The sequence below is a fragment of the Gadus morhua genome, chromosome 4 (assembly GCF_902167405.1).
Source record: "Gadus morhua chromosome 4, gadMor3.0, whole genome shotgun sequence".
Classification (NCBI taxonomy): Eukaryota; Metazoa; Chordata; class Actinopteri; order Gadiformes; family Gadidae; genus Gadus; species Gadus morhua.
In genome coordinates, this window is record NC_044051.1 from 36,136,141 (window position 1) to 36,155,396 (window position 19,256).

Consider the following 19,256-nt stretch of genomic DNA (forward strand, 5'->3'; position numbering starts at 1 on the left):
AGCTGCCCAAGGCCCCACCCTCCACCTTGACCCGCCTCTAAAAAACGGCACGTTTGTGGAAAGCTCATTGTGGGACTGGCTCGCAGTGGCTGTAATTCTGCACCAAGGCTGAATTTATTGAACGTCTTCAAATACCGTATTAAGGGCCCACTAAAGCCTATATATAAGCATCTATAAAGTAGCATGCCATGGGACCTTTAATGATGTGAGAGGAATGATATTTAATGGCAAAAGGAAAAGAGAGCGGCCAGTCAAATCAAATAGATGAATCTGTCTATCAATCAGCCGATAGATCGCTGCGAGGTATGTATGTGTGTGTGTGTGTGTATTGGGGTGGGGTGGGGTGGGGGGGGGGGGGGGGGGGGGAGGGGGGGGAGGAGGTAGCTGGCGTTCCACTTAATAAATAGCAGCATAGGAGCTAGAGGCTGTGCGTTTGATCCCAGAGAGAGGGGACGCTTGACACCAGCCACTGTAACCTTGGGCTAGGACACACACACACATCCTCTCTCACACACACACACCCTCTTGTGGCTGTGTTTCCTCACGTCATGCCCTAGCCTTAAAGTAACTTCCAGGATCTAACAGTGGCTGTCACTCCACCAACAGTGCTGGGGTGGCTCTGTTGCTCAGAGGGTCTGCCTCGCAGGCCACGGTGTCTAAGAACATTGGAACCAGTGTTTCCCAACCTGTGGTTCGGGGACCGTTTTGGGGCTGCAGGAGAGTGATTATAAGACGCCGATTTTTCAGAATCAGAAAAAAAAAAGAAGCTTACGAAACAAATGTTGGGAACCTCATCTCTAGACTAAATGGTCACCAGGACCAAGAAACCCAGAATAGCATCCTGCTTCTGTTGTGTCGACCGATAATTACCAGAGGCGAGTTCGGAGAAAGCCCTACAGTTTTATCTCCCCCTCCGTTAGGAGTGGAAAATATTAGCCCCGCGCCTCACTTTTACAGACCCTTGGTTGATTGTGTCGTACCTTAGGAGTCTAGCCGGCAAAGCACGTCACCACGTATCGCTTATCCCCTTCGGAAGAAGAAATAAACGGGAAATAAAAAAGAAGAGTCGAATCCGATGAAACATATGGAATGTTCTGCAGCGTTGCCGTGGAAATCCCCCGGCACTCCCCTGGGCTTCACAAATGTTATCCCGTTAGCCGTGAAGTAAGACTTATCGGATTGACCGCGATAAGATCGGGGGGTTTAAGGGTCTGACCCCCGAGATCGGTCGGACCTGGGCGATGAAGCCAGGTGTTCCGAACTACAGGTCTGCTGAACAGTTGTTCAGCAGACCCGTATCCCAAGATTACTTTATATGGGCTTATTGGATGAGGAAGCGTATTCCTCGAGTACGCAAAGCGCATTGGTGGTCCTGAAATGCCCTGTATAAACGCAGTGAACTTATTATTAACTCTGAATCCCTGCGGAAGAACATGGTTTTAAAGGTGACATATTATACCACCAGGTGTGAGTGTGAATAGCCGTTACAGGCCATTTTAAAAAAATCAGCCTCTTCTGACATCACAAGTGGCCGTGTCCACCTAGATGTGTGCTGGATAGATCGTCATACATCTAGGTGGACACGCCCACTTGTAAAGTCAGAAGAGACACATTTTCAAAACGGCTTGTAACGGCTAATCACGCTCACACCTGGTGGTATAATATGTCACCTTTAAACGTCCGGGAAACGGAGGTGTCTGGAGCGCTACGTTGTTGATGCTGACTTGGTCTTCGCTGTCTTTCTCTTGCCTTCCACCTCGCAGGTTAGCCGAGATGGAGAACCGTAACGGCACGTATCTCAACGACAGCATCTCTCCCAATGAGAGCATGTGAGAACCGCTTTGATGCTTTACACTTCCTGGATTGTTTGTGTGCATACTTCCTGCCTGGCTGAGTCACAGACGGGCTGGCCCTCCCATCATTGGATCGTTGTTGATTGGTTAATTGCAATTAGATAATTGATTATCCATGACAAGCAGTCATATATTATTATTATCATTATTATATTTAACATCAATAGGTCCTTATTGTTAGGGATATGGGCCTTTCATTGTACAGAAGATGTATTTCTTGCCCAGTAGCCATTGGAGTACAATACAATTCAAACATTCGTTCTTGTTTTATTTTGTGTGTACTGCAATTATCTTTGTATTGTATTTATTATTATTGTATGTATTTAACCAAGCAAAGAGAGAAGGTGACTGGGGCGAGGGAGGGGGGGGCGGTTTCAGCTTCATTTGGGAATCTGGAAAGGATGTAGCCCTCCGTTCTAAACCTTACCCTTCTCCATTTCACTTACACTGCAACCCTGTTGCAATCTGCGGCAAAGCCAATTAGCTTGTTTCATGATTACCGCTTGCCTCTAGACAGACCCTAGCATAGTGCTATGTGCACCAAGAGTAGTTCTATATGTACCGAGCATAGAGCTGTCTGTATGCACGTAGCTTAGTGCTACACACAGCTAGCTTAGTGCTACCCCCAGCTAGCTAAGTGGGCACATAGCTTGGTGATGCACACACCTAGTTAGTGCTAGATGCACCTAGTTTAGTGATATAGGCACATATCTCATTGGTATACACACCTAATTAAGTGTAAACACGTATTTCTTGGTGGTATATCCACCAAGCTTGACAAACCTTGCATGCCACTATATCCAACACTGGGATATCTGCCATTGTATGGTTCACCGGCCACACACTGTCGATGTATGGTTCACTGGCCACACACTGAAATACCTGAACATTACAATATCTAGTGGAAAACATAACAGATTACTTACAACCCATTCTGTGTTTGAGGGTACATTGTTGATTAGATATGTCAAGACCCTTGACTAAAAGAACAGATTGTTCAGACACCAGACGGCTTTGTCAGAATCAAACCATTTCAACAGCTTTATCTTCACTGACAGCTGTCTGGAAGTCTTTTATTTTTTTGGTATTTTTTTTAAATCGCCTTTTTCCCGTTTACATTTAAGTATTTCAGGTACTGCCTGCCAAATACCACTAAAACTGTAAAGTAAAAGAAGGGTTGAAAAGATCTCCTTCTCTCTCTCGCTGCCTCTCTCTCTATAGCTCCTTCCTGCTTGTGTGGAATAGAGTAGCAGAGCTGAATTTCAGTCGTTTTGGTTGATTCTTATTTTGCTCACATTTTGTTCCCCAACTAATGAAATCCTGTGTGTGTGTGTGTGTGCTTGTGTGTGTGTCTTTGTCTGCTTCTGCGTGTTTCTGTTTCTGTATGTGCGGGTGTGTCTGTGTGCGATTGTGTGTGTGTGTGTGTGTGTGTGTGTGTGTGTGTGTCTTCGCATGTTTGTGTGTGTGTGTGTGTGTTTCTTCTTGTGTGTCTTCTTGCGTGTATTTGTGTGTGTGTGTGTGTGTGTGTGTGTGTGTGTGTGTGTGTGTGTCTTCGCATGTTTGTGTGTGTGTGTGTGTGTGTGTATCTTCTTGTGTGTCTTCTTGTGTGTATTTGTGTGTGTCTCTTCTTGGGTTTGCGTGTCTATTTGTGTGTGTGTGCTTCTTGGCACGCGTGTGTGTGTGTGTGTGTGTGTGTGTGTGTGCGTGCAGAGACGACGAGCACATGCTGATCCAGCACTACTGCCAGTCTCTGAGCCAGGGCTCCCCGCTGAGCCAGCCGCGCAGCCCCGCCCAGATCCTCATCTCCATGGAGACGGAAGAGAAGGGGGAGCTGGAGAGGGTCCTCGGCGACCTGGAGCAGGAGAACAGGTACCCACACACACACACACACACACGCATGAACACACACACACATATAGAGGCACACACACACACACACACACACAGAGACGCACACACACAGAGACAGACGCACACACATAGAGACAGACGCACACACATGGAGATAGACGCACGCACAGAGATAGACGCACATGCATGCACAAAAACACATAGAGACAGACGCACACGCATGCACAATCACACGCATAGAGACAGACACACATGCACAATCACACACATAGAGACAGACACACATGCACAATCACATGCATAGACAGACAGACACTCACCAGCACACACATAGAGGCACACACACACACAAGGACACACATGGAGACCGAGACGCACACACAAGAATGCAGAGACAGACAGACACGCACGCACAGTCATACACATAATGACAGACAGCCGCGCAAAAGAGGAAGATACAAAAAAAAAGCCTATAGTGCAATTAAACGATGAAATTACAAACATACTGCCTCACATAGCAGTCAGGCTACTGCTTCTTTGTTTTGAGCCAAAGAAAAAGAATAATAATAATTTGAAATAAATAAATAAATTGCGTTAATCACGTGATAAAAAAATTAACGCCGTTAAAATTGGTTTGCGTTTACACCGTTAATAACGTGTTTAACTGACGGCACCAGTCAATATAGAAATAAATATAGCTTACAGTCCCTTCTCTCTCTCACCCCCCCTCCCCCACAGGAAGCTGCAGGGGGAGTACGACCGGCTGAAGCGGGCGCACGACCGCAAGGGCCTGTCCCCGCTGCCCTCGCCCCCCCACATGCTGCCGGCGTCGCCCCCCAGCCCGCGGGACGCCGAGCTGCTGGCCGAGGCCAAGCTGCTGCGGCAGCACAAGGGCCGCCTGGAGGCCCGCATGCAGATCCTGGAGGACCACAACAAACAGCTGGAGTCACAGCTGCACCGCCTCCGCCAGCTGTTGGAGCAGGTGACTGTGAATAGTACTATAGAGCAGAGCTCTTCAACAGGGGGTCCGCGGCCCCTAGGGGGTCCGCAGAGGTACTGCAGGGGGGTCGCGAAAGTTTTTGTTAGACATTTTTTTTATATTCCCCCCCGCAATTGTTTCCACAAATCGGAATGTCTTTAACTAAGCATTAACATGAATCCAACACATTAGCCGCGTTTACATGGACACTTATGATCCGATGGAGAGAGCTTTTCTCTGCCTGCTCCTTCAATTAAGAAGGATAGTTTAATATGAAACACAATTTTATACAATATATAAGTAGGGGGTCCTTGCTCCATCTCTCCATCAGTTTGGGGGTCCTTGGCCGGGAAAACGTTGAAGATCCCTGCTATAGAGTATATACTAACGCCCACAGCTGCTGGAGCAGGTGACTGTGAATAGTACTATAGAGTATATACTAACGCTCACAGCTGCTGGAGCAGGGGACTGTGAATGATACTATAGAGTATATACTAACGCCCACAGCTGCTGGAGCAGGTGACTGTGAATGATACTATAGAGTATATACTAACGCCCACAGCTGCTGGAGCAGGTGACTGTGAATGATACTATAGAGTATATACTAACGCCCACAGATGCTGGAGCAAGTTAGACGTATACTATATCATATATACACTATACTATATAGAGTGAAACACTATATAATATATACTAACAGTGGACCAGTTAAGACTTTATATTATATTGTATATTTAACAATTATTCGCCAAAGGCGAAGCCAATAGTCCGTAAATAGTGAGGAATAATAATCTGTGAATAGTGGGGAATAGCCCCCGAGGTGAATAATTGTTATAGTATATACTACACGTAAACACTTTGCCGGGATTTATTTGTTTTTATTAGCGGTTTATTTGTTTTTATTAGCGTGACGGGTATCTATAGAGCCCAATATACCGAGATAGCTATAGCTATATACTATCGGAGCAGGTTAGATACTATACAGAACAATACATTTTATTATATTAAACATATATATATATATATATATATATATATGCTACTGGAACTTGTTATACATATTAAACCTGAACTATAACTCACTCACTCACTCACTCACTCACACATTCACCCACACACAATCACACACACTGCCTCTCCTATCATTTTAGTATTTGATAATGGAGTAGCTACGATCTGATTGTAACGTGTGTGTGTGTGTGTGTGTGTGTGTGTGTGTGTGTGTGTGTGTGTGTGTGTGTCAGACGGACTCCAAGGTGAACGGCACAGCCCTGTCCTCCCCCTCCACCTCCTCCCAGCGCTCAGACTCTTCCCTCCCCCTGCTCCGCATGGCCGCCAGCCAGACCACCGACACAATGGGTGAGACCCCCCAGCCAATCAGCCCTCCACGCCTCCACAACCATCACCGTCATCCATTCTTAGACATCCATTATTTTATTTTTTTTTCAATGTTATCGTCCTAATCGGGCAGCTGGGATGTTGTTCCTCGGTAGAATACACAGAATAACATCCACGTTGACCACAGCTGTAGGTTTAAAGCTGGGTTACGGCCTTTGTTGTAGAAGCTTGTTTTCGTCATTTATGTCGAAAATCTTTCGTCATCCCGACAGAACTCATTAAATAAAAAAAATTATAATAGTATCTGCTATCTGGTGCTGTTGCAGGCCTTAAGCCTGTCCAATCGTTTTGTTCGAACAGAAATGATGGGCCGGCTAGCCCTGTCAGTCTACCTCGTACCGGCTACCTGCTAGCACTCTGCCCGTGCCCCTTACGACTGTAGTCTTCTACAAGGCTAGGCAGCGCTATTGCTAAAGCTAGCGAGCAAGCCACATGTCTTGGGTGGGAGGCCTGAGGCAATGGATGTGATTATATAAAAAGAAATTGGTTGGATACTTTCAAAATCGACATTACTCTCACTGGTTTCTCCAAATTTCCTTCCCTGGCTTTAAAGGACAATACCGGTCTGCTGGTGAAATCACTTTGTTTACCAATTTTTTCGAAGACCGTTTGGTGTGTTTAATGGCTTCAATGGCTTCCTCCCCCCGTTCCAGGAGATGATGAGCTGTCCAGCCCCTCCCAAGATGCATCTGGGCTGGAAGAGGTTATGGAGCAGCTCAACAACTCCTTCCCCCACAGCCAGGGTGAGTGCACACAAACACAAAGCACTCACTCACGCACGTGTGGAAGGCCAAAAAGGTCACAACGACACCTCATTGTAGACTGGTACTGATTTATATCAACGCTAAGTTCGGCGTTGAAGCATTTCTAATGTTTTATTCAGCTGTAAAATGTGCCGTCTTCGTAGTTAACAAAGGTTAGTCAACAAATATGTTTAGGAAACGTTTTTTGTAAGTTCCTCTACGTTCAGACACCGACTGTTTTCAACAGGTCAAAGGTTATAGGCAAAGCTGATGTGTTTTTTCCTCTCTTCCCCGTCTCTCTTTCCATCCTCCTTCCTTCCTTTTCCTTACTCCCCGCGGTCCAGCAGGGAGACGGGGACACCTGTAAGAGGTCAGTCGCTCCTCTCTCTTTGTCTCTCTCTCTGTCTTTGTCTCTCTTACCTCTCTCTGTCTTTGTCTCTCTCTATTTACCTCTCTCTCTCTCTGTCTTTGTCTCTCTCTCTTTATCTCCCTCTCTGTCTCTGCCTTTGTCTCTCTCTGTCTTTGTCTCTCTCAATGTCTTTGTCTCTCTCTGTCTTTGTCTCTCTCAATGTCTTTGTCTCTCTGTCTTTGTCTCTCTCAATGTCTTTGTCTCTCTGTCTTTGTCTCTCTCAATGTCTTTGTCTCTCTGTCTTTGTCTCTCTCAATGTCTTTGTCTCTCTGTCTTTGTCTCTCTCAATGTCTTTGTCTCTCTGTCTTTGTCTCTCTCAATGTCTTTGTCTCTCTGTCTTTGTCTCTCTGTCCTTGTCTCTCTCAATGTCTTTGTCTCTCTTTGTCTTTGTCTCTCTCAATGTCTTTGTCTCTCTCAATGTCTTTGTCTCTCTGTCTTTGTCTCTCTCAATGTCTTTGTCTCTCTGTCTTTGTCTCTCTCAATGTCTTTGTCTCTCTGTCTTTGTCTCTCTCAATGTCTTTGTCTCTCTGTCTTTGTCTCTCTCAATGTCTTTGTCTCTCTGTCTTTGTCTCTCTGTCTTTGTCTCTCTGTCCTTGTCTCTCTCAATGTCTTTGTCTCTCTTTGTCTTTGTCTCTCTCAATGTCTTCGTCTCGCTCTATCTTTATATTTCCCTTTGCCTTAATGTCTATTTAACTTTATTTCACTGTCTTTAAGTCTTTCTCCCTTTATCTGTGTCTTTCTTTATAGCTCTCTGTATTTATGTCTCTGTCATTGTCTCTCTAGCTCTCTCATGTCTTTATGTCTCTGACTCTCCCTCATATCTCTCTCTTATGTATTTATGACTCTCTCTCATATATTTTCGTGTCTCTCTTATTTTTGTGTACCACTCTCTTTCTCTCTCATGTCTCTCTCGTTTGACTTTGACTCTCGAGTATCAAAATAATAGCCATTTTATAAATAGAGGTTTTTGTTTTTTTTCTTCAGCAAAGTAAAATAATGTGCATTTGTTAACCGAGGAAAATACCGGTCCGTCTCTTTTAATAACCTTCTGCAGACCATTGTGTACAAAGCATTCAAGCTATTCTATTGTCAACCTTAAATGAGTACATGCGTCATTCAATGTTTTTAATCCAAGGCCTCTCTCGCTGTCGCTCTATCCCTTTCTCTCTCGCTCTCTCTCTCACTCTCTCTCCAATCGAATTCACCAGAGCTTTATTGGCATGCAAAACAAATGTTGACATTGCAAAAGCAAGCAGAGTATATCACAAAGTATAAATAATGTAATTAATATTATCTGATTGTATTCATAATAATTTACCATGAGGCCCATTTAGAAGAGGTGAACTTGTAAGAGCAGATTGGAATAATTAAGGTATGTCAACACTGCAATATATAAAAAAGAGACCTAAAGCTGAGGTCTGCAAAATCTGCTCAAACAAGTTTTTGATTTAAAATGTGTTTTGATTTAGTCTCATTGTTCTCGTGCCTTTAAAGCTATAGCAATAGCCAGTAGTAAAACAAAAACATGAGAACCATGATACTCAATCAAAAAAAAAAAAAAAAAACATTCAACCAAAATAAAGTGGGGCAACCAAAAATGGTTGTTGTCAGCTTTAAAGTTGGCTACATATAAAATACAAAAAAATATGAAAATAAGTCTCACTATGTCCGTCTCTCTCTCCCTCTAGGTCCCAGTGTGGGCAGTTTGTTCCACATGGCCGATGACTTAGGTCGAGCCATGGAGTCATTGGTTACCGTGATGACAGACGAGCAGAATGGGGATTAGCACTAGGCTCAACCAACCCAAGCCCCTCCCCCTCCAAAAGTCCCGCCCACAACCTTCTCCCCGCCTTCCATTGGCCCTCCCCCTCCCTCACCAATCAAACGCATGCTTTTCTAGTCAAACAACTGGATTGAACACACAGTTTACAAAGAGAATATATATAACGTCTATTTTTGTGAAGGACTGCAGTTACACGCAATGACATAAAAAAAACAATTAGAAAATGACAAAAATTATACCTTGTAGATTTCAGTAGTTTCTTAAAAAAAAAAGTCCTAAAATGGTTTTATTATTAACAGAGGCTGGTTTTTAAACTTCTATGCAATTGTATAAAAAAAACTGAGGGAAAAATCAAAGAAAGACTAAATACAAATACATGTATTCGACGTGATCGTATATTTGCCATCTCTTTGTAACTGAAAAAAAGGACGCATTTCAGACATTTGTAATGAAAAAGAATGATTGTAATCATATGGGTGCTTTCTAAGAGGAACATCTCTTTCTACAACAGAATATATACTACTGTCGAGGCAAAACGGGCACTCTGGAATTAAGTGTGTGTTAACGACAAGATGTTTAAGGATTTTGTCCTGTGTGCGTGTGTATGTGTGTGTGTGTGTGTGTGTGCGTGCGTGTGTGTTTCTGTGTGTTTCTGTGTGTGTGGAGGGTTGCCGGCCTCCACATTGCATAAAACCATCTTCGTTCCATCAACCCATCCCTCCATCTTTTTAATCTTCATCCATCTATCCATCCAATAATGCATCGTCCCAAGGGATTATGTAGTCATGGCTACCTTATATTTAATTGCAAGACCAAGTGCTATATCCATAGAATTCTTAAAAAAAAGGCCCATTTCAGAACTGCCGTAAGGCCAGGAGGTTGCTAAGCAATACGAAACACATTTAGGGAAATATTTTATCCTTTTTTATTTAAATTGAGTATAATGACATTTTGGTATTTAAACTGAACGTTGAAGTATGTCATCTGACTTAACTGAACTTAACACACAATCAGTTTTAGCGTTCCCATTCTGACTTTTCGTAAAATAAGCTATTGTGAATAATCGAGTTGATTAATATTCACCTGTATTTTAAATCAAATCTCTAGCATAATTTAATTACTATCGTTTGAGGTAGCTTAATGGCTCTGATAATGTGGCTATCTACTTGCTTTAGCCTTCTGCTAATAGGAAGGAATATTCATGAAATGAACTTGGTATAAACATGAAACAGCGGCATCTTGATGGAGCATAGCTCCGATGACAATACAATGTAGTCAGAATCTCTGTGATTTTAAGATATGGATTTATCTAGAAAAATAACTGCTGCACTTGCGTTTTTAATTCACGTCCATTGCTTCTATGGTTCTGCACTGGGCCTTTTTTGTGTAAGTGCACTCCATCTATCGATGTTATTAGCACTGGAATTTACTGGAATGCAATGCAAGCTTTACATCACTGCAATGAAGATCTCGCGTTTCTAAAATAGGGGTTCATGTATTTCTTTTTTCTTTTTGTTTGGAATTTGCCTCATTGTTCAGGTTGGAGTGTTTTTGTTGAGGCATTAGGAGCACACACTATATGTAATAGAGCATAGCATAACTGGTTTTTGTTAGAAAATACTGGAAGAGGAGAATGTAGTATATTTGTTTTCTTTTTGTTTCATTTTAATGGACGCATGACAGTATTACTGGCTGGCTACTACCTAGGTCCTTTTTCCTCAAAAAACGAAATTTCTTAAATGTTTGAAACAAAACTAGCATTGTTTCCCCCAAGAAGCGATCGAAGTTCTAGGAGAGCCGATAAAGCAAGCTCTACCTCGAATGAGTTCTCGAATTTTATAATCTCTATGGTTGAAGGCATTTACTCATCGTACCTCCATAGTTGTAACTGTTTCTTTCAAATTCTTTCAATTAACAAACAACATTAATTAGCGTTGGCTTTGTCCGATTGACATTAAGATGCCTGTATGTGTCCATGCATTGAATCTGAATGTCAAGATGGACGCCCTTCTCTTCCCTGTGGGCTGTTTTTTTCATCAAACAGTCTTCACAACTAGAAAGCATTTAATTGATTTTCTCTTTCTGTCGAATGAGTGACCGTTGGCCAACCGCCATTCGCGGAACATGCTAGCATCGGCTACTGTCACACACGGTACATAGTCGTGTTATCTGTGGTTTAAACAAGAAAACTTGGACGCGCTCACTCGTACGTGTTTTTTTCTTTGGTTGAATACGATAATCTGAAATATTGAGTTTTGTGCTGTGTGAGGTGTTTATTTCAGCATGTGTGACCTAATGCAGTCTTTGTTTTCTTCAACGAGGGACAGTTCTGGAAAAAATCGTGCAGATGCAATCAGCACCGTCGATACGTCACACTCTGAGCATGATCAGGTGCTTTGAATCACACACTGGGTCTCCGATTGAGTTATAATGTTTAATTTTAACCTTATTTAATTTCTTTCTCCCCAACCCCGCCATGTTTTTTTTGTTGTCATTTTCTTCCGCCCTTCAATACTCATCGATACTCCACAACATATCAGATTCCACCAAATATATGCCTTACTACTGTATTATAAAATGCTTTACTGTATATCAATAAAGCACGCAGTTATGTTGAAGTGTTTATGTGTTTGTTGTGATGTTGTTGTTAACCGTTATTAATGAAAGATCATTTTGGCTCATGTTTTTCGTCAATGATGCTCTGCAGTTTTTGTCTGTCTCTTAGCTAAACAGTGTCTCTAATAAACAAGACACTAGACCAAAAAAAGTTTCACTATACAGTATGAAAAGCTACGAAAGACAATTTGGGCCACATGTTAAAAGTTTAAAATCTGAATTCTGAGATTTGTGTAGCAAAAACTTGCTGTAGGCTTGGTAATTTCAAATTGTAATTGTCCTGGTTTTTACACACATCACTTACTTAAGTAACACCGAGTAAAAAACCGTCAAAAGGTGCTGTAGGTAAGATTTAAGAGCCACCTTTCAGCTATAATTGAGGGAAAAGGTGTCATAAGATCATATCACAGAAACCTCGATGTTCTGTATGTACGAAACCCTTCACTGCCCTCTAGTGGTGCTTTGGTGAACTTCTCCGCGAGCACATTCCTCTGAGTGTGTGCCTGAAGGACCTCATCCTGTAGGCGTACAGCAGGGGGTTCAGCGCCGAGTTGGCGTGAGACAACAAAATGGCCGCCAGTGTGATGCTCATGGGGACGGGGCACTGCGGCCGGAGCAGCAGGAGGCAGTTGATGAGGTGGATGGGCATCAAGCACACCATGAACAGGAAGAGCACCAGGAAGAGGGAGGTGGCCTTCTGGATTTCCAGTCGGGCTCGCGCAGTGCTGGGTTTGTTGGACTCTACTGTCGACCCCGAGGAGCGGTCGTCCGAACCGGAGCAGGAAGTCCTAGTAGACTGCCTCGACATCTTCCGGATCACGGTAGTAGTCTTTGTTTGGATGAGCGGTCCAAAGGACTGGGTTCGAGTCCCGCTTGCCGTTTGTTTGGAGGCCGCTGCGCCTGCTGGTTCACCCGGGTCTGGTTCTCGCGCGCCCCCTGCCTCGCGCAGAGCCTCTAACCTGGGTGTCGTCTTACCAACGCCCCCTCTGGAGGCCCGGTCCATAGGCCTGCTCCGAGCTCTCTTCGCCCCAGCTTCAGCTCCCCCCATGACAGCCTTTAACCTGGCGTGTCCATCCTCCTCCTCCTCCTCCTCAACCACTGCATCTGGTCCGTCCACGGCAGCCCCAACCCTGACCCTCTTACCCTCTCCAAACCTGAACCGAGTGGCCCCCCTGGAAGAGAAGCCCACCACCTCGGCACCAACGCTTCTCGGGGTGATTCTTTGTCCACTCCCCCCGACAGCGGCCCCACCCAGCCCGGAGTCCGCAGCACCCAGGGTGGGGGCCCCCTGCTCGGCCCCGTCGCCCCGTGTCTCGGGGCCTCGCGTACCCCCGTCCCCGGTGACGGAGACCCCCGCCGAGGGCGTGGGGCCGGCCTCGGAGGGCGACCCCCTGGCCACGGCGATGCGTCGCAGCTGGTGCCGTATGGTGTAGAAGATGTGGGCGTAGATGATGAACATGACGAGCAGCGGGAGGAGGAGGAGGCCGAAGAAGTTGAAGTAGACCATGTAGGACATGTCCACCACGCAGGTGAAGAGGCAGTAGCTGCAGTGGTGGACGGTGGAGACACAAAACGGCGCCGTCGGTTACTGATGTGTGACTGACTCACCCGACCTCCAGCTTACTCCCCTACTTTGTTTGCCGATCATCAAAAGGTGATTCTGTCTGTCTTCTTGCCATCTATCCGTCCTCTATGCATCATCCATCGTAAGGTCATCCATTCATATGCTCTTCCATCCATCCCTCCAGGTCGATTTAAGCCTATCTTACCCTTATTTATTTAACATAATCCTCATCCAGCAACTCAAACACACATCCTTCCAAGCATTCTCTCGCTGCTAGGGACTCCTCTACAGACACAGGATGGAAATCCATGTCATGCATGACCAATAACCGATGTTTACGGTAGATATTATAGTTAGGTAGGTGCTTTAAGCAGCACTCAAATCTTTTCACTTGATATAAGACTTTCCACATTTCTCTAAAGGGGACACATTATACCACCAGGTGTGAGTGTCATTAGCCTTACAAGCCGTTTCGAAAATCTGCCCCATATGACATCACTAGTGGGCGGGTCCACCTAGTTTTGTGCTGGATAGATGAGCAACGTTTACTTCAGTCCACTGGGTAGGCTGGTAGACAGATCTAGGTGGACACGCCCACTAGTGATGTCATATGGGGCCGATTTTTTAAACGGCTTGTAAGGCTAATCACACTCACACCTGGTGGTATAATATGTCCCCATTAAGACTTAAACTATGTGGCTTTATTAAAACATGTTCAACCTCACTTTGCACTACAGCACTCACTGCATTTTCTGCAGAAAATGCATTTTCTAGTTATATTTCATTTTAGGTGCTGTGTTACAGCCAGTCTAAGGTTAGGCAGGAGATTAAGTATGGCTCTCTATATAGTAAAAAATAGGTTCAAGGTTTGCTCGTTTCATGTCCTGGATTAGGAATTGTAGCAAACAACAATGTAATAACGGCCAATAACGTAATAACTGCCAATAACGTAATAATTTAAATGTAATAAACCCAATAACGTAATAAATTGCCGATAATGTAATAAAGTTGTTGAGCCAATAACGTAATAACTTTTTGCCAATAATGTAATAACGTATTCCTGGTTATTATGTTATTGGCCTTGTATTTAAGAAATCCTTTGAAATGTAATAACTGAGCCAATAATGTAATAACTGAGATATTACTTTATTTTATTTTCAATTTCTGGAGAGAAACTGTCACACTTAGCCTTAATATTGCATGTTGCAACACATGCTTAAATATCTGGTCAATTTTGATGCATATGTAACTCTTAGGATTCCGTTATAGTATTCTGTGTATCCAACTCCGTGACCATGCAGATGCCTTGACGGCGTCGTGAGCCTTTCGAAGTTCTGCATTGCAGTTTTCAGTATGGTATTGCAATTCACCGCCGGAGCGCTAGGGGCTGCGGGAATGAGACGTTAGCTGGCCAATGACAGTCCTGCGGTCCCCATCGTTCTGAGTGGCTACGGAGAGCACTTTACGCAGTATCATAATCTAAGTTTTACTTTTACTCTACTCTCGCTTTGGGGCCAGCCTGATCTGCAGAGCGACATTAGATCGTTTGCAGACTTGGCTGAAAATGTAACAACTGAGCCGATAATATAATAATTAGGGCTGGGCAAAGATTAAAAGTTTATACTATAGTAGATATCTCTACCACCACATCACACCCATCCTCAAATCCCTCCACTGGCTTCCTGAATTCGAATTCAAGATCTCCCTTCTGTCCCACCAGTGCCTCCATGGCACTGCCCCCCTATACCTAAAATAACTCATCACTCCCCATTCCTCCTCACGCCATCTCCGCTCTGGACAGGCCAACCTCCTCCAGCTTCCGAGGACAAGGCTCCGAATTATGGGCGATCACACCTTCAGCTCAGCTGCACCAAGTCTGTGGAATGCCCTCCCTGACCATCTAAGAGCCCCACAGACTGTGGATTCTTTTAAAAAAGGCCTAAAAACCCATCTTTTTAGAAAAGCCTTAAACTGCTATTTTAAATTATTCTTTTTTTCTAGTCTTTTATGTTGTATTTATTTTTATGTGCATTGTAGCACTTTGAGGTCATTAAGTTGATGTAAAGTGCGTTTTAAATAAAATGTATTATTATTATTATTATACCATACTGAAAACTGCAACAAAGAACTTTGAAAGGCTCACGACCACTACACAGTCAAAGTGTCTGTGTAGTCACAGAGTTGGATACACAGAGTACCCTAAGAGTTACATATAAATCCAAATTGAACAGTTATTTAACATGTGGTGCAAGATGCAATATTAAGGGTAAGTGTGTCAGTTTCTCTCCAGAATTTGAAAATGTATTGATACCTCAGTTCTTACATCATTGGCTGTTATTACATTTTCAAAGGATTTCTTTAACACAAGGCCAATAACGTAATAACCACCCAATAACGTATTAGCCTACGTTATTACATTATTAGCAAAAAGTTATGGTTTATTGGTTCAACAACTTTATGACATTATTGGCAATTTATCACGTTATTGGCTTTATTACATTTAAATTATAACGTTATTGGCAGTTATTACGTTATTGGCCATTTTTACATTATTGGTTGCTACAGTGATGATTATCATTTGAGATGGTTCCTAGAATTGAGATTAGATTGAGTTCAGAGGTGCTGCGGTTAAGAGTTACAGCTGCTCGATCCGGGATCTTGCGACAAGCAATACATCACGAGAAACCACCACCACCGCCACCAACGCCGACCCACTTGGACGACGACTCTCCGGTGTCTTACCCAGCGTCGTGGTTCTGGCTTTGCCAGTCCATGATGGGCACGGAGCCCGAGACTAGCGCCAGACTCCAGGTGAGGAGCAGAGCCAACCGGGCGTTCCTGGGGCTCATGACCCGCTGGTAGTGGAAGGGACGCAGGATAGCAACGTAGCGCTCCACTGCCACCGCCAGCATGCTGAGGATGGAGCTCTGGGAGAGAGAGAGAGATAGAGAGTCGGGGGTCGTTGTCCAGAGGTTTGTTTTGAACTTCAATCTTCAAGTGTTCAAAGGTTGGTAACCACTGCACCACCTGCTCTTTAATGACATATCAGATCGCACTGTAAGTGGCATTGAATCAAAACGTCTCCTCGGACCTATATGACTGAAAGGTGAATAACTGAACAGTTGTTTCAGGTTGTGTATCCTCCCCACCTGGGTGAGCACCATGAGTATGCTGAGCAGGACCAGGCAGAGGGGCAGGTCGTTGTGGGGTCGACCCAGGTCCGTCAGCACGGCACAGGGAATCGCTAACAGCCCCACCAAGATGTCTGCTACCGACAGCGACACCTGGACACCAGAGAGAAAGAACGAAAGGACACGTCAAATCCATTATTCTTTTTAAAGATAAGGCTAGCCGCCTTATCTAAGGCTAGCCGCCTTTGTTATAATTTTATTTATTTCACAAAGAGACTGGGGTTGGGATTTTAAGGCTGAGGCAAATTTAGTTGGAGATCTTGCCACCGACTTTTCAAATATGACGATGACGACGCTCCTTACCAGGAAGTAGTTGGTGACGGTCTGGAGTTTCCGATTCCACCTCACTGCCAGACACACCAGGAGGTTCCCGATGACTGCGGCCAGTGCTATTAGCAGCTCGGCGGCGATGTAAGGAGCTCGTAAGATGGAGTCGTAACCTAACGGCATGGATGACATGCAACCGCCAGTTGTGTTCATGCTAGCAAGGGATTTAGTCGCCTGAACTCAGTGGGAGCAACAGCTAGGAGAAGGAACAAAAAGGATTTGATAATTATATCGATGCTTTGATCAAATCAAATTCGACTACACATTAATTATGCAAATAATATAAACAATTTGGATCAACAAAAAATATAAGCGCAGAAAAATGTAATGTTTGAGATCGAATATTTTTGTTGACTTTATTGATTAATGCATGTTTGGGCGGTCAATTTAGCAACTTAACCTTTTGGGACTTTCCGTTTTGTCCTGTGTTTTTCCCGCTTCAGTGAGCTGCACAATATACGAGCAGCATATTACCCAAGAGATATGCCAATGTATTGTTATTTAACTGTCATTGAAGTGCATTGAGGAACACAGATTGGGGGCGGCCAGAAAAACCGAATTAGCGGTTGTTACGAAGCTGTTGCCATGGCCTTTGTGTTCACCTAGCGGAGCACAAAAATCGTTCCTGATAAAAATAAAAAAGTGCACAAAAACAGCAGCAAGCCAAGGACACAAACACCGTGAGCATGTGGTAGCGTACCCTGTCGTGTGCAATTGACCTTCCCCTGATTGCCATGTCTACACTTTGGCCACACAACTGTAAATACTGACCTTAGGACTACAGAGTTCTTGTTGATCAATCAATTTATTGTTCAAATATATAAATAAACATGACACCAAGGGCCAGATTCACAATAGTAGGCCTATCCGATTATTTGCGAGTTTCATTCTTAGAAAAACAAAACAAAATATATCTTATAAATGTTTGTATCTTTCGTTTTAGCAAATCATTAGGTACATTTTTCGATTGAGTGGATTCTAGAAAATTAAGATCTTGCATTTCTTCATGATTTTATTCTTAACTTTAAGGTAAACCTTAAGAAGTTATCTTGATATTAATTGATAACATTGATTTAATTATTTCAACTCATTGTAAGGTGTTATATTTCTCACTGATTTAAAATATGCATGATATAAAAAAAAGACAAAAAAGAAAGGTTCTTTGGAAAATATATTGCACTAGAAGGAACTGAACAGGATATTGGGAACTGTATTAAAATTTCTTAGTAGGAAACTTCTTAACATTAATCTTGAGATAGGCTACTTTGTGCATCTGGCCCTAGACGTCATAAAACTGTTTATATTCTGTAACCCAATTTTGAGATTTTTTTGATTCTGAATCAGACTTACCTCAACCGGCTCTCCAATCCAGTTGCTGGAGAAGGAAAGTTGTCCAGAGCGCTCAGGAAGCATTCAGACTTAGAAGGGTTGATCTTGATCAACCAGAACAGGAAAGTACGTAGAACAACAGCAGAAGGATGACAATAGGTCTGCATTACAGGATGGAAGTAACTGGAGCTCTGTAGAGATCCAAGGTGGAATAAAGACATCATATGAGTGTTGGGCTGAAGCCACTGCCCCCCAAACAGACAGAGTCCGTCCGTCCGTCTGTCTGTCTGTCTGTCTGTCTGTCTGTCTGTCTGTCTGTCTGTCTGTCTGTCTGTCTGTCTGTCTGTCTTTCTCTGTCTCTCTCTCTGTCTCTGTCTCTCTTTCTCTCTCTCTCTCTCTCTCTCTCTCTCTCTCTCTCTCTCTCTCTCTCTCTCTCTCTCTCTCTCTCTCTCTCTCTCTCTCTCTCTCTCTCTCTCTCTCTCTCCTTATCACTCTTCCATTTCCGTCCACCTCTTTTGTCCCTTATCGTCAAACAATTGTTTATCCATTTCGGTCTGTTTTCTCCCCCTCCCCTCTCTCTCTGTCTTCTTCCCTCCCTGGCCTGGACTGTACGTGTGAAGATAAATAGTCTAATCAAATTAAAATATATATTAAAAACAGCAAGCCACCAACCACATTATGCTACTGGGCGCAGTCCTTCAGGGAATCGATGAGGACAGATAAGGTGTTCTCAAACAACCCAAGTATCCCTTATTTATTTACTGTTCATGAATTCGAAGAAATCATTTGAGTGTTTCCTGTACAAATGCTTATTCTGATATGATTGAGGATGGGTGGTTTTAATTTGATGTTTTTATGAAGTCACGGTGACGCCTTACTGTGAAACCTTAACGTAATCCCTCCTGGATGACCTTTAACGACCTTTTAAAAAGGCTGATTACGGTATTCGAATGGGAAACAATATGTGTAATTTAAAGTATGCTTTAATTGAACCTAATAGGAAGCAACATAGCTTAAATTTTGATTCAGACTGACTCCAGGCAAGTATTGGGAGGACGTTTTCTGACCCTCGGAAGAATTACATACAAGACACATGAATGATTCAGCACAATTTACATCCAGGAACCACATAGGTTTCATGAAAAGAAATAGAGGGAGGAGTACATAGTATGGGTCTCGGTCATTACTACAAGTAAAGAGAAATATGCAGTGT

At 43.6% G+C, this 19,256-nt stretch overlaps 2 protein-coding genes across 6 annotated transcripts in view; one reads left to right on the forward strand and one right to left on the reverse strand.

Annotated features, from left to right (window-relative positions):
• The window catches only part of LOC115542257 (dystrophin), a gene marked incomplete at its 5' end in the record, with an annotated part of 63,869 nt that extends 52,232 nt beyond the window's left edge, over positions 1 to 11,637 (forward strand). For 4 of the 5 annotated variants that reach the window (XM_030354442.1, XM_030354443.1, XM_030354444.1 and 1 more), the window contains 6 exon segments: positions 1,764 to 1,829; positions 3,564 to 3,722; positions 4,443 to 4,686; positions 5,928 to 6,042; positions 6,735 to 6,824; positions 8,922 to 11,637. In XM_030354442.1, the coding sequence (XP_030210302.1) occupies positions 1,764 to 1,829; positions 3,564 to 3,722; positions 4,443 to 4,686; positions 5,928 to 6,042; positions 6,735 to 6,824; positions 8,922 to 9,019 (772 nt within the window). 5 annotated transcript variants of the gene reach the window in all.
• On the reverse strand, positions 11,471 to 16,899 carry LOC115542326 (adenosine receptor A1-like). Its single transcript, XM_030354573.1, has 4 exons — positions 16,691 to 16,899; positions 16,346 to 16,480; positions 15,939 to 16,123; positions 11,471 to 13,176 (listed from the first exon to the last, which is right to left on the reverse strand). The coding sequence occupies exons 1-4, from the start codon at positions 16,865 to 16,867 to the stop codon at positions 12,084 to 12,086; spliced, it is 1,590 nt and encodes a 529-aa protein (XP_030210433.1). The 5' UTR covers positions 16,868 to 16,899; the 3' UTR covers positions 11,471 to 12,083.
• Positions 16,900 to 19,256: the final 2,357 nt, after the last annotated feature.